At 35.7% G+C, this 16,111-nt stretch overlaps 1 protein-coding gene across 14 annotated transcripts in view; it reads left to right on the top strand.

The window, feature by feature from the left end:
• The window catches only part of SLIT2 (slit guidance ligand 2), a 374,605-nt gene that overhangs the window by 272,229 nt on the left and 86,265 nt on the right, over positions 1 to 16,111 (top strand). For 5 of the 14 annotated variants that reach the window (XM_043553621.1, XM_043553685.1, XM_043553654.1 and 2 more), the window contains 7 exons: positions 3,205 to 3,276; positions 7,392 to 7,535; positions 7,648 to 7,811; positions 8,780 to 8,803; positions 11,222 to 11,239; positions 12,344 to 12,494; positions 15,098 to 15,172. In XM_043553621.1, coding sequence (XP_043409556.1) covers positions 3,205 to 3,276; positions 7,392 to 7,535; positions 7,648 to 7,811; positions 8,780 to 8,803; positions 11,222 to 11,239; positions 12,344 to 12,494; positions 15,098 to 15,172 — 648 coding nt within the window. The remainder of the gene's footprint in view (positions 1 to 3,204; positions 3,277 to 7,391; positions 7,536 to 7,647; positions 7,812 to 8,779; positions 8,804 to 11,221; positions 11,240 to 12,343; positions 12,495 to 15,097; positions 15,173 to 16,111) is intronic. The other 9 variants (XM_043553701.1, XM_043553645.1, XM_043553693.1 and 6 more) reach the window with 2 other exon arrangements.

The following is a 16,111-nucleotide window of genomic DNA, read 5'->3' as shown; positions in this document are numbered from 1 at the left end:
GAGGGCAGTTGTTATGATGAGCATGGCATGTTGTATGTAATTGATGAATCACTGGATTGCACTCCTGAAACCAATATTGCTATTGCACTATATGTTAACTAACTAGAATTTAAATAAAATTTTGAAAAGAAACATTTTTTTCTTTTTCTCCCTGATTCAGTTTTGGGAGCTTATATATTTCTAAGAATTTATCCATTTCTTCTAGGTTGTCCAGTTTGTTCATATATAATTTATCATCATATCCCTTTGTATTTCTGTCAGCTGTCATTTCTCCTCTTTTGCTTCTGATTTTGTTTATTTGAGTCCTCTTTTTTTGGTGAATCTGTCTAAAGGTTTATCAATTTTGTTGATCTTTTCAAAGAAGCAGCTCTTGATTTCATTGATCTCTTCTATTTTTTTAGTTTCCATTTAATATATTTCTCTATTCTTTTCTTTATTTATCTACTGGTTTGGAGTTTTGTTTGCTTTTCTTTTTTTAGCTCCTTTAGGTGTAAGTTTAGGTTATTCATTTGAAGTTTTTCTTGCTTTTTGAGTAAGAAATGTGCTGCTATCAACTTACCTCTTGGAATAGCTTTGCTGTATCCCAAAGGTTCTGGACTGTTGTGTTTACATTTTATTTTGTCTTCATGTATTTTTTTTTTTGTCTTTTATTTCTTTGTTGACTTATCCATTATTTAGTAGCATGTTATTTTACCTCCTTGTATTTGTGTTCTTTCCAGATTTTTTCCTTTTTTTAAATGTTTACTTTGGGGGGGGGGAGGGGCAGAGAGACAGAGGGTGAGAGAGAATCCCAATCCGCTCTGACAGCACAGAGATAAATGCGGGGCTCGATCTTATGAACCATGAGATCATGATCTGAGCCAAAATCAAGAATCAGACACTTAACCAACGGAACCACCCAGGAGCTCCCAGGTGCTTATAGTTGATTTCTAGTTTCATAACTTGCTCCTTAATTCTTATATGGGTCCCCACAATTTATATGCATCCTATTTCCTTTTTATATTTCATTGGGTTCAAAATATGAAACTCCTTTAATATTCAAAATTGCTATTTTGGGTTCCTCTTTGAAATCATACTTGGCTCACTTCAGTTGTATTATTCTGGCACAAGGACAAGTGATGCATATTCAACAAACAACGGTTGCATTCAGTTTAATTGGACACCAAGCTTAGAACCTCGTAAAAGTTCCTGACACATAATAAGCATATGATATCTCTTGTTAAATTTAGTCAGTTGAATGATATTGCATTGAATGTCCTGAAATAGTGCCACTTTGATCTGCTCATGTGTGTTACCATAAGGCCTCTGACCTTAAAAAAATGCATTTATTATTGCTTATCCTTTCTTAATTCCCTTGCCTCTTTGATGCTAACAATACAGAGTTCTCTCTTTTTTTTTCTTAGATTTTTAAAAATAGTTTTTCTCTAATTGATCTGCCTTATTTAAAAGCATCTATATTCTGCACAAATGAACTTTTATGTTATATTATATAACTATACCACTGGGATCTATACAAGTAGAATGTCTCCTTACACAATACAGTGTGCAGCCATATTTATTTATTCCCTTGAGAATTTCCTTCCTATATTGTAATACATCCCACCTCTCACTGACATCTTAAAAGGAAACAACAGCTTTTCCCTCACTCTTATTCATTTCTCTTGAATTGTTATTTTAGTCCATTTCAAACAGAAATCGTATACTGCTGCCAAACATATTAATTATTTAGATTCTCATTTCAGCTTTTTCCTTTACATATTGTGACATCCTTTATGTCTTTTCTGAAAGAACATTTTTCTCATTTTCAGAAGAAATAGGATCAATGTAGAGAATATAAAACATAAAGAAAAGTATATAGATGCAAATCAAAATCACCTCTGAATGGCAAATTGCCTGCCATCCAGAGATTTTCTGCTTTTTTCCTTATATACATGTATATATATTTTTCTGAACTAAATTAAGATCATACTATAATGTACTTCTTTGTTGTTTTGTTCAACTTTAATGTTATATTAACACTTTCATGTCATTAAATATTTCTCAAAATATCATTTTTGTGAATGTGAAATATGCATTTAACCAATACCCTTTTTGGGGGGATTTGGAGATATTTTATTTGTGTCAATTTTTCATTGTTATAAGTTATGCCATGATTGACATTTTGTACACAAAATACTGTGTTTGTGATTATTTTCTTCAGCCCCTAAAAGTAAAACTAAGTAAAAATTTTTATAATTGTCTTTACAACTCTTGGTATGTATTGCCAGTTGGTCCCCCTAAGGAATATAATTTCTGTCTTTTCCCATTCGTTATTGTGGTTCCCTACTTTGGGGGTAAAAAATAGATAGGCATCATGGCAGACCTGTTGCTAATAGCCAGCATGATGAGTCAACCCATTTCTGTTCATCTGTTGTTGAAATCCCATTTCACCCATCTTGTTAATTATTCCTTAATTTGTCCACTTGCTAACTTATTTCTTCAATTGACTCCTCAAACAATGATCACTCATCAATCCAATGTTAGAATGTCACTGCGTACCCAAATCAATGCAAGGTGCCAGGTGTGTTGAAGGGACTAAACCGTGGTTCTTGCACCAGGTAGCTGCACATAGTGGCTGATCAGAGCTAAATACCATGAGGATACATTCCTGTTCATGTTTTTGGAGAAACGTGCATTTCAAAAATGTTTCTGTACTCGTATTAGTGATCACTTTCTACACATACCTTACAATTCTCAAGCATATACATTATGTAACAAAAAGCTTACCTTTATGTAGATTCCTTTCACTTTTTACCAGTATGATAAGCCTAAAACTCATTCCTTTAATGAGCAATGAATTCCACATTTAGTGTTCTCCTTTTTTATTTCAGAATGCAATACTGTGTGTGTGTGTGTATGTTGAAAAACATGACAATTTAACAGTGAACATTTCTATGAAAAGGCATTAAATAATGGAATGAGCTCACTTTTGTTAATTTTATTTGTTTTTCAATGTTTTCTGAACTTTCTACCATATGTATATATCTGATCTATAATCAGGAAAAAACACATTTGCAAATTGAAGTTTGTTCACTCAACTATAGTTTTTATGATGTATGGAGTACTTACTAACCTCCTATATGCCTGAATACATATATGTTGGGTCAATTTGTTATGCTGGCTTGATGTCTAATTTCTTTTTCATTTAAATCATGTTTTTTTCAGTGTCCTCTATGGAAATAAGATCACGGAACTCCCAAAAAGTTTATTTGAAGGACTGTTTTCCTTACAGCTACTGTAAGTATTTGATTGTTTCTGATCTGTTGAACCAAATATAATATTTTAGTCAGTGTACCATCTCGTATTTTCATGGGAGCTTCAGAAAAACTCGACCCCAAATGACATAGTTTAATGAAATGGAAAAGATTAGTCTAGTGCAGCTCACATTGATGGTGGTTATTTATTTGAAGACACAGCACTTTGAAGTTGTCTCAAAACCTTTCTCTCCACCCTGTCAGAAATATATGCTTCCTGGCTACTCTGTCATTTAAAGCTTGTGCAGTCCCTGCCCTTTGTGAAACTCTCTGTTTTGATTTAACAGTAGTTGGGAAGGAGAGTGACATAGTGATATGTTTATCCACCTTTGTCCAAAGAATGTGCAGGGGTAACAGTGCTGGAATAAGGGCCAGAGCACAGCAATAGCACCCAACTTGGTATATACTGAGAAAATTATCTATAAATCGCTGGATTGCATCTTTTAAAAACCATTCTGCTTAGACAATAGCTACCATTCATTTGTGTCAAAAGAATTTACTATACATACATGTATAAGAACAAAACCTGGCCACAAAGTGTTTAAATGAATGCTCCTATGAAAAGGAAATTGGAAGAAATATGCTAACATTAAGATGATTACTGTTAGATCATCAAATTCTGTTCAAATCACCAAACATACGTAGACTTCCGCATTCAGGGGATACAGATATGACGATGATGTACTGTGCTCTCTCAACTAGTTCACAGCCAGTTGACTCTAAAATTCTTAAGTTTAAAATGGTACTTTCTCTGTCAAGTGTGTACATGTGTTGGTGTCAGGGTTTGTACCACTGATCTTGTATAAATTTACTCCTAATCCCCCAAGACTTCCCAGACGTAGATCTCTTCCCTTACTGGGTAAATGTAAGTTCTTACTTACATCCTAGTCTTCATGTTTTAAATTTTTATCAGTATCAAGAAACATATTTTATATCACAGTCCAGTTTCACACACAACACACACAGACACACACACATGAAGCAAATTGTTAACTAAATAATATTTAGCCTTACTGTGTGTAGTGCTCTCCATTTTGCTACATTCTCTCTCTCTGTATGTCTCCCCCTCTCTCTTTTCAATCTCTTTAATACTGTACAACCCAAAAAAAATTGATTTTACAAGAGACCAGTAAGTCATGATAGATACTGATCCTTGTGCCCTAATGTCTTTATTTAGGTTTCAAATTATTCTTAACCCTTGAGGTGGACTCAGCAAATGCTGTTTCTGATCTTTAATAGAATGACTCTGTATACATTACATACATTATAAATATAGCTATTGCTTTAGTCAAGCATTGTCTATATATTACCTGCTTCTCTGTCATTCTTTTACATTCTTGTAGCACTATTCTCCTTGCCATTTACTCGTAATCTCTTGCTATCACTGTCCTGCTTAGTACCCACACTGAAAATAGCACCTTCTCTCCCCTTCCACACACACTTACTGGTCGTTGATGTAACAAACAGGTGAATAAACCACGGGATCTGTATGGAGATGAATCTTACTTAAAAAGCTATCTTTGTCCCTCAGCCTAATATTTTGTCCCTAGCTCAAGGCCCATCCTTAAGCCTGCCAGGACTAAAGCAACACGATTATCTCTTTATGGCTAGCTGAGAACTTGGTTAAGCATCTTAGATTTGCTTGAACAGATGAAAAGAAGTAAGTGAAAGGAACAGAAGAAAGTAGTGTCTAACTCTTTCTTTCTCCTAATTTTCAGACCACATAATGTAAAGTAAGTACAAAATGCTCAAAACAGGCACCTTTTTCAATTGTCTTCCAGGCTCCCTATTTTGTCCTTCTCCTTACTTCTGCTCTCTGACTCCTTCATTTGGCTGACAGATTGGAGAACACAGTAGGTGTGACCTGTGTTGTGGCACAGAGTAGAGAAATGGGATTATCAGTCCACACCTCAGACTAGTTACTAAGCTTTTAAGAAAGCATTATGAGGACCACAGAGAAGGTCAAAATGTCAGGTCCTAAAGGGGGGGGGGGGGTAAAAAAGAGGAGGAAAGAGAATCACCACAAGGAAGTCATAGCTTTGCAAGTATGTGGAATCCCTAAAAATGCAAGTAAAACAGAGGTGCCAGGGTGGCTCAGCTGGTGAAGCATCCAACTCTTTAATATTGGCTCAGGTCATGATCTCACAGTTCATGGGATTGAGACCTATGTTGGGTTCTGGGCTGACAGTGTGGAGCCTGCTTGGGATTCTCTCTCTCCCTCTACCTCTCTGCCCCTCCCCAGCTCATTCTCTCTCTCTCTTTCTCTCTCAAAAATAAATAAATTTTTAAAAAGCAAGTAAAACAGAAATACCCTATGTTAATTAGAGATTCTTATGACCAAAGAGAAACCATTTTCAGTATATTAAATAAGGCATACAAACCCAAACCACAGAGCACATATTTTTTGAGCTACTAAATATTTGTTTAAGTATCAAAGCACTAAACTAAATGCTAGCAGAGAAAAAAATACCAAAAAAAAAATTCTGTGCTCATGGAGGGCAAATAGGTAGGCCTGCATAAAGTAGGTGCCAAGACTAAATAGCAGTGAACAACTTCCTTGGGAACCCAGAGGAAGAAATACTTTAGTTGGATGGAAGGCATGCTCTGGAAAAGGTAAGCTTCCCATGAGGCCATAATAGGCCACAGGACTGAAGAAAGTGGAAGGCGGGGCAAGTATATTCCCAAAGGGAGTCCAACATGAATAAAAGCTGAGACATGATCTCATATACCGTACTAGAAAGGCGTTTGTCAAAGTATGATTTGTGAACCACAGTTTCACAGAACATTGATGTTGAATATTGAGAACATGTTGAAAAAAAAATGAGTGTGTAGGATATTGTGTTAAACTAACTTAAGTGGATGTTTATAATGCAGGACCAGGGCCTTTAATATGCTTATGAACCGTGTCACTCTCCAAGAGGGCTACAAAGTATTAATTCAACAACAGGTACTTATGGAGCACTTAGTATGTGCTCAGCACGGGAGAAACATTAGGGAGCTAAACCGACAAATACGCCTGCTGTCTGGAGGCAACATGCAAATGACAGCAATGAAGTGAGAAGTAAATCAGGGGTGCCTGGGTGGCTCAGTCGGTTGAGCATCCAAGGCTTGACTTCGGCTCAGGTCATGACCTCACGGTTCATGAGATAGAGCTCTGCATTGGGCTCTACACTGACAGCACAGAGCCTGCTTGGGATTCTCTTGTCTCCTCTCTCTCTGTCCCTCCCCTGCTCTCTCTCTCTCTCTGTAAAAATAAATAAATAAACATTAAAAAAAATAATGTAACAAGTAAATCATATACAACAGAAAGAAATACACACTTAGGAAAACAGAAAAAAAAAGATCATAGTAAAGAAAGAAATCGAGTGTGTTAGAGGTTGAGGAAGGGCAAACGCAGGGCATGGTATTAAAGAGAGTGATCGGGGTAGGCTGAATTGAGAAGGTAAGATTGGACCAAACTCAAAGAAGCAGAGTAGTCAGACAGCAGGGAAAAGAACATTCCAAGCTGACATCCCTACATGGAGACCTGTGTGGCTGGAGCTGAAGCAGCTGGGGGAAAGAACGTGGAGGTCACAGAATCAGAAGGGGGCGCTAACGGTCCTATTGCGCCTTAAGGCAATTTGTCAGGACTTTGGTTTCACTAAGAGCAGTTTGAGAGTTGTTGCCTGGCTTTGAAAGGAAAGTGATCTGTGTTTTAAAAGGCTCACTCTGGCTTCTGTTTTGAAAGTAGACCGAACTTCTTCACAGAGCAGCTGGAAAGACTAATGTTTTATGACGGGGTTTTTTATGGCATCCTTGACTTCAGAAGTTGGCTCTGCTTTGTCTACTGCACTACCCTTCCACCTTCCAGAGAATATGTTTCATTATTTCTTCTGAATAAATGTATGAGTACCACTAGATTTATTGAACTGCATGCCCTTCGCTTTATCTGCTATAACCCCAAATCTTCCACCTGTGGTACCTAAATTATTACAGTTAAAATGTTAATGTTGAGGTTCAGAAAAATGTTGATTTCTTGTATTTCTCAAGAAGGACAGAATCTTGAAGGTGAGTTAAGAAGATGCTGCACTTTAATTCTGCAACTATTTGATCAAACAGATTATTGAATGCCAACAAGATAAACTGCCTTCGGGTAGATGCTTTTCAGGATCTGCACAACTTGAACCTTCTCTCCTTGTACGACAACAAGCTTCAGACCATTGCCAAGGGGACCTTTTCACCTCTCCGGGCCATTCAAACCATGTATGTATCTATGGCTTGGATCAACTATGGTGACTGGTGTCTTCACTATGGATTTGAGAGTTGAGTTCATTGCAAGTCGAGTATAAAAGTGTTCTGTATGTGTTTCTGAAAGGCATTTGGCCCAGAACCCCTTTATTTGTGACTGCCATCTCAAGTGGCTGGCGGATTATCTCCATGTCAACCCCATCGAGACCAGTGGTGCCCGCTGCACCAGCCCCCGGCGTCTGGCAAACAAAAGAATAGGACAAATCAAAAGCAAGAAATTCCGTTGTTCAGGTAATTTCTTACTTTATGTGACATTTCACTTGTGTTACCAAAAACAGTGGTTATGGAGACCTAGAGACAGCTGGTTATCAGATCAATTATCAAACATTGTAGAATAGAGTTCTTTTACTTCTGTCCACAAAGAACCAAATAAAGAGAGCTGTAGACACAATTCATATAGCCCTCCTATATGTAATATTTTTAACACTATATCCAGCATAACAAATAGGCTACCAGCCAAGAAAAAAGATGCCTGGATACTTCATGCTGTATTTTTAGAATTTGAACTTTTAGCAAACTCAGAATACTTTTCAAGTCTGTTAAGTTGTATGTTTGTTGGATTATTCTCCATTGAAAAACTTTAGGTAATCAATCATGTTCTCATTTCTTCAGAAAGGGAACTGAGACTTAGTTAGGTGATTTTCTCAGGCTCAGAATTAGGAGGAAAGATTTCCCTATCCCTTGCTTCTCGCACCAAATGTGTTTTCTTATTTTTCATCCTCTTATTTCAAATAGGATTCTGAGAATAATTTTTTTTTCAAAAGGCCATCTTTTAGCATTTGGGGAATATCATACTTATTTATAAAAAGCTAAATGTAGATACATTGTATTACCATTAAATAAAAGACCGACTGCAGTGACATTTACTATTTGCTTTGGACTAATCTTTTCTGTTTTCTTACGATAAAACACATTCTGAATGTTTTGGGTAGTATGTTATCTGACTATTGCAGGGGTATTTCACATTCGGCAGTTAATTCATACTAAAAAGCTAATATCAAAACAAAGCTATTTATTGTCCTTGGTTCTAGATACATTTACTACTCCCTGTACATTATTATATCTCAGCCACTGCTGTGAATAGAATTCACTTAATTATCTATAGTGCCTTTAGTCCATTCTTAATCTAATATAACAACTATCTCTGCTTGCTGACATTCAGGTGCATCTTCTATTTTTTTTTCTCTTTTTTTATTTAGCTAAAGAACAGTATTTCATTCCAGGTAGGTTTTGCTCGGTAGTAGGACTAACCACAGATACCCTTTCCTCACCTTATAAAATATAGCTTCTGAAACTTTGATGTGCATGCGTTTGAAAGTACAGTGGGTACTCTGTAGATAGATTTACTTCTGCATAGATCACTTGTAGCTGTTTCCTGAAAACCTGACCTTTGCATGCAGCTTCTGATGTTAAACTTATATATTATTAAACTCCCATCTTTTTTTTTTTCTCTCTCACTTTGGCACATTATCTAAAATTTCTCACAGTACCTAAAACGTTTGAACCTGTAGCCTTCTACTTAAATCATTTTCTCTCCTTATGTTGTATATCTGATCTTTCAACCTGTTTTTAAAATGTAGCTTATTGAGCTGGTTTTAAAGACAGAGACCTTTCTGTTGTCAAAGAACTAGTTCTACATGAAATCAGTTACCAACACATAGAATGAATTCTCTTTCCAACCATGAGATTGACTTTTTTAATGTAGCTATACTAAAAATGTATGCCTTACTTTTTGTTTTATTTGGCTTACTGATGCTTCACTTTTTATACAAAAACAGCAACTTCCTGCTTGCTTACATACAGTTATATGTTGTTTGTGACTTAACAAAACTGAACAAACTTCTTGTATACCTGGAGTGACAATATAACTCCACAAAAACAATATTGACATGCATCCTGAAAGCATCAGGTGTTCATAGGCACGAAGTGCCTTGAATAATTTAATCATATGAATGGAATGTGTTTTAGAAAAGTATTTGAAATGTTTTACCACTACAATCTCAACACTGTCAAGGCTGATGATTCTGGAACTAGCTCTTTGAAATATGTTTCTTCACTTCTTTTTTCCTTGCCTGCCAACTGTGTAAAATGCCTCTTGACTTGTTTGTTTTAGACCATTATATAAAAATATGTGTTAGTAATTAATTGGCTACATTTACCATCTCCTGGGGATATTCTAGACTATTATATATTTTAACACCTACCAATAAGAAGATTATTTATACAGTGTTAGTATGCAAAAACCATACTGATTTTTTAAAGGAGAGTACTGGGTTAGGTTTGGTCTTTATTTTAAGGAGATATGTGTTATTTACCTTTATTGAATTATAATTTGAATCATTTTGTTCATTTAATGGATTTTGTTTTATTACTTATTTTGAGCTTGAGCGATCAATAGTATTTTACATATTACACTGGCTACATAAGACATAACATGGTGGAAAGAACAGCTGATTGGCCTTCATTGGCAATCTTTAAAATTCATTAGTTTTACCTCACTATTAAGCAGAAAGTCATCTGATAGCTATTACTTACCCAGAAAAAGCTATATTCTAAACACCAGAATACCTATAGGATAAAACATTAATATTGCTTAAATCCTCAAATTCTGCCAATTAATAAAAGTGTTACCGAATTCTTCAATTAATTACATTTAACTCTACTTTATTAATAATTTAGAAATTAATATTTCTGGATCACCAATTAAAGACCCAAAGTCAGATTGTTTTCATAAATTCTGATACTGACAGCGGTCAAAATAAGCTTTCTTAGAAATACATTTTATATGTGATATCATAGCTTCATTTTCAATTTCTGTTCATTCAATTTGCATTAAAGCAATAATAATAGAAGTCAGGACTCAGAAGGTTTCTTTGAGCCTTTTCTCTCTCTTTTTTTTCTTATAGATTTCAATTAAAATTTTATCCTACCTAAACAGTCTCCGTAAAAGAAACAACATTGTCATTGCATGAAATGCAGATTATTTTAAATGTAAGATACCCAGAGTACCTGTCGTGTAGACCTTGTTGCCAGTGTTTCTTCATTTCACTTTTAAAACAAAAGCCTAAACTGCATTACAAAAGTTCCTCAATAAATACCTTGGCATTCATTGCCAAATCTAATGAAATGATTATATTCAGCTTTGCAATCTGATGAGATTCTCATTTCATTTCCACTAAGTGACATTATTTATAAGTTGGAAAAATCATTAAAAAGCATGTAAGCCACCACCTAAGGATTAATCCAGATGAATTTGTTTGTAAAGATCTCCATGATTCGTTTTTCACTTCAGTTTGCTTGTTTACCTGCCTACCGTCATTCTATATGGCATTCTAGATACTATAGTGATAACTCAAAAGAAAATCTATCTTGCAGAGAGTTCATCATTTAAAGGAATCGACAAGAACCTAACTTGTGCTGTGCATCTTGTATGCCATTGCTTTTCCCGTAAGACCACTGTGCTTCAAAAAATTACTACAAAAGCTTGCAAAGCATGACGATTGCTGTCATACTATGCCTTTCCCCTCCAATTGCCATAGCAAGGAAAGAAGGAGGAGACCTTAGCTAGTTTTATGTATGTGTTTATTAATCTTAATCGGGATTACTCTTTCTTTCCTTCTTGGTGATTTTTACTTTTGCAGGAATTCACCATTTTGGCTGTAAGTAAAAGTGTCTGATCTGAAACATAATGTCCTCCCTTTTCAATCCTGATGTACCTTCTTCTAGTCTCGGTCTTTTGCGCCTTTTTTCCGCCCCCCAAGAAGAAACCACAGATCTTTTGAGCTTCTCTGTTGTCCTTGTAGCTCACCTTCAACTTCTTCCTGGATGTTGTTCCCGAAAGCTGTTGTTTCCATTCTGCAGTTCTGAGGAACAATGGAGGCACCTTTCAGTGTAGCCCCCTTCTTTGTGTTTCCAGGAAATCTTCGGTAGTAATACTCTTACTATGGTCATAAACATTCTGCGGGAAGAATGCATGTCATGTAAACAGTATTACGTTTCCAGAACGTCTGTAGCTTTTTCTCCTGCTTCCCTTCATCTTTCCTCTCGGTCTTACCCTTGGCCTAGTGGATGGTGTAGTGATTATGTAGCGAGATTTTCTGTTGTGCTTGATCTAACCATGTGGTTGCCAGGTATGAGTAAAACATGGTTCCGTCAAGCACCATGGAACGTCACGCAGCTTTCTACAGCATGACAAGCTGCTGAGGCTTAAATCAGGATTTACTGGTCTCTTTTTATAAAATCAAAATGAAAAAAGAGGGCTTTTTAGGCATTTCTGAAGATTATGTGAGAGGGAGAGAATACTAAAAGACCATAGAAAATTTAAAAACCTGAGTACATCTATTTGCCTTGAAAGCCCTAATTTAAAATGATATATAGGAACATGTTTATTACTGGATACATTTTAAATTCTCGACTCAGAGAAAAAAAATAAACTTTTTAACAATTAATAGCCATTGTATGATTAGCTGTCAAATAGGCTAGAATGGCTCATAACTGGATCAGCAGAAAGTACAGCTGTGAAAAGCTCATCTCTATTAATGTTTTCCTGTCCTGTGAATCTGGTTACTTTTTTTTCCAGCAAATTCCAAGCCCTTGTTTTAACCCTCTCCTGACATCCATTGACCAAAAATTCCCCAAGTTGTCTCCCTGCTGCATAATCTATAGTTATCTTACTATTTTTCTTCCTACAAATTAATGAATATTCTAACCTTTAGACTAAGTATCTTTTTTTTTTTTTTTCTTTTGGCTTGAATCCTCAATAGGTACAGAAGATTATCGATCAAAATTAAGTGGGGACTGCTTTGCAGATTTGGCTTGCCCTGAGAAGTGCCGCTGTGAAGGGACCACGGTAGATTGTTCCAATCAGAAACTCACCAAAATCCCAGACCACATTCCCCAGTACACCGCAGAGCTGTGAGTTCATCTCCTAACAAAATCCAGGTTGGGAGGGAGGGAATGAAAGCATCGAAGCAATGGAATTTTGTCTTGCTCTTTTATTCTTGATGATTGCATTGATTTTAATGAACACGCATGGCCGTAACTCTTCTTTGTACAAAGATAGATTAGAGGCTATCTGACTTCATCTTTCTGGTCCAAGATACAACTCCAGAAGTTAATTTACTTCTCAAAAATTCAGTTAGCTCTTCATAATGCTAAGAATAAGAGCATTCATTTGATATTTATTTCTTGGGTATTATTTATGCCCATACCCATTTCTAAAAATGTAATAGATTTCTAAGGGATATAGTCTTTCACAGCAACCAAATAAAGTACTTTGAGAGTCACCATTTTGAATCTCTGTATATTATGAATTAAAGCAGAGAGGCTTTATCTGCTTTATTACTTCACGGACCTGAAGGTGGAAGGATTCAGTGATTATCAAGTATTACAGCACAGCGGGTAGGTTTTGTTTTTCCTGAGTAATGGATAGCATAGCAGAAAAACAAAAGGATAGTGAGATTAGATTTATATTTATAACCCTAACAAGGGCCTAGCACATACTAGGTGCTAAAACATGTTTGTTGAATCATCTATAGATTCTGTGCCATGTATGGTTTGCGTTTAGTGACATTATTTGTAAAACTAAGACTAGTGTTCTAAAAATTGAAGAAAAACCTGGTGACATCTCATTGTTTTCGGAACATCTTAGCAACGTTTATGTATAGCACCATCTGGTATCTGCCACTTACTTCTTTGCAAAGTCGGTTGTCCTTTTCTGCATGCATAACCCTTCTGTCTTCAACTAGATTGTAGCTCCTTGATGACAGGGATGGTGTTTTATGGTTTATCTTCCATCATGCCTATATTCGTGCCTGTTACTTAATGAATTCTAAGCAATTTGAGTAATTTCAAATAATATAATGCTTTCAAAGGGATGACAGAAACTACCCCGAGGCTGTAGTGATACTTTTTTTTTATTCCTGTTACTTTTTGAATCTATTTCATAGCTCCAGGATTTTTTTGAAATGTGTGAAGAACATGCAGTAAAAGGCCTGAACTCTATTTTATGGTCACGTAGGGAGTTGTGTGTATTGCCAATATTATTACAAACAATAATTCAAATTATATCTTCCTGCATGATAACAGCTTAAATAGGCTTACTTGTCAATTAAGAATTACAGCACTAACATCTAATTTATTATTCAGCAAAGTTTTTGTGTGTTTTAAGAAATTAGGAGCTTTTTAAATTATACATTTAAAAATCAGTACTGGGAAGAAAAGGTTTCAAATTATGTATCCAGTAGGGGACTTCTATCCAGAATATATAAAGAGCTATTACAACTCAACAATAAAAAAGGTATATTACCCAATTTAAAAGTGCTCAAATTATTTGTGTGCACATTTCTCTAAAAAAGAAATACAAATGACCAATAAGCACCTAAAAAAAATGCTTTGTATCATCAAGCATTAGGGAACCATAAATCAAAACCACAGTGAGGTAACACATCCCCTAGAATGGCCATAAAAGCAAAAAAAGACAGTAACAGGTGAGAGAAATTGGACCCCTCATGCATTGCTGGGGGAATATAAAATGACACAGCATCTTTGGAAAACAGTTTGGCTAGTCATCAAATTGTTAAATATAGTTTTACTATGTAACCCAGCAATTTCACATCAGTGTAAATATCCAAAGAAAAATCAAAAACATGTATCTACACAAAAACTTCTACCCCAATGTTGGTAGCAGCACTATTCATGATAATCAAAAAAAGTAGAAACAACCCAAATATCCATCAGCTGGTAATGGGATAAACAAAATTGGTGTGTCCATAGACTGGAATATTATTTGGCCATAAAAAGGAATGAAGTGCTGACATACGCTAAACATGGATGAACCTTGTAAACATTGTGTAAAGTGAAAAAAGCCACACTTTTCATGAATTCATTTGTATGAAACATCCAGAATAGGAAACTCCATACAGACAGAAAGTAAATTAGTGGTTGCCAGGGACTGAGGCAGGGAGGGAAGCAAATTGAGAGTGACTTCTGATGGGTATGAGATTTCTTCTTGGTGGTGGATATATTCTGGGATTAGGCAACAAACACAGTTGCACAGATTTGTGAATACACTAAAAACCACTAAATTGTACACTGTAAAAGAGTGAATTTTATGGCATATAAACTGCATATCAAAAAATCCATTAGTAAAAAATATTTGCAGCAAGTGGTTAGAAAAAATGGTTTAAAATGCTTTTTGGGAGAAAAATGCTTTGGGGGAGGAGAGACAATAGTGGAAAAAAGTTTGAGAAAGTTTGTTCTATAAATTACTGAGTGAGAGCTAGTTTTGATTTTTGATCATTGGTTTTCCTTATTATATGCTTCTTCATATTTTATTTTGATCATTGAAATTTGAGTGAAATGGGGAAAAATCAGTACTTCCACAGATTTTCTGTGGCATGTGTTCTCTATTTTACTTTGGAATAATTATTAAATGATCTTACAACTCTGTTATCAGAAATAAAATCTAATCCCTTCCTAACTGTTGGTAATGAAAGTTTTGTTTCTTTTTTTCTGAGGCGTCTCAATAATAATGAATTCACAGTGTTGGAAGCTACAGGAATCTTCAAGAAACTTCCGCAGTTACGTAAAATGTAAGCCGTGCATTAGCCACCTTTTAAAATTTCTGTGGTGTTTTGTAGTGTTTTTCACATCCCTTTGCAATTTTATTCAGATTTCTTTGGAAATTGGAAACTATAAAAGGCCAGGTGAAATTTCCATACAATGACTACCTGTGACATGATTTTAGGGTAATTTCTGAGAGGAGTTTCAAGCGATGCCAACCACGTTTTCTCTAACAGAGCCCCTAGCCTCTTATTTTAATTCAGACAGCTGGTTTGTTATGCGGCCACAGCAGGAATTCAGCAATCTAAGCACATTAGAAATGGGTGCGGTAATGTTTTGTAACTTCCTTTACTATTCCCTAAACCACGCTGTTATATCTCTTTCAGCACATTCATGTCAACTATTTGACTTTTTGCTTCATTAAACTTTCATTAGAAGATAGTCAAAATTAATGATTGGTAAACTGACTTGATAGCTCATCTGTGTTACTACATATCCACAACTCATATTTTAAAATCAGTTTATCAACTCAGCAGTTTCAGTAACACTCAGACAATATTCCCCTCCCCTGAGGAGGTGGAAGGGTGGGAGGGACAGAACAGAGGTCAAGTATGTAAGGCCAATGGAACAGCCTCCATCTGAGAGGAAACGTTGAAAGGAGAAAAGGAGCATTGTTCTGTTTCATATGTGTATCTGGCCCATGGTCACACTGACTTGTAAGTGGCAGAGTAGTCTACTTCCTGTGCACTTGACTCCCATATTATACTGCATCCCAAAGAGTTTCATATTATTTCATTTTTCTCCTTTTCACTGGCACTGATTGCTCTTACTTTTTATTCATACCTTTCAAGTCAACACATATTTATTGAGCAACTCCTACATGCAGTGCTCTGAGAGGAATAAAGCGATACATAAAAATGATCCTTGTTCTGGGAGCATTCTGGGTCTTTGAGTGAGCAATGAGAAAA

Source organism: Prionailurus bengalensis, chromosome B1 (assembly GCF_016509475.1).
Source record: "Prionailurus bengalensis isolate Pbe53 chromosome B1, Fcat_Pben_1.1_paternal_pri, whole genome shotgun sequence".
NCBI classification, from domain to species: Eukaryota; Metazoa; Chordata; class Mammalia; order Carnivora; family Felidae; genus Prionailurus; species Prionailurus bengalensis.
This window is presented reverse-complemented; position numbering and strand designations above follow the sequence as displayed.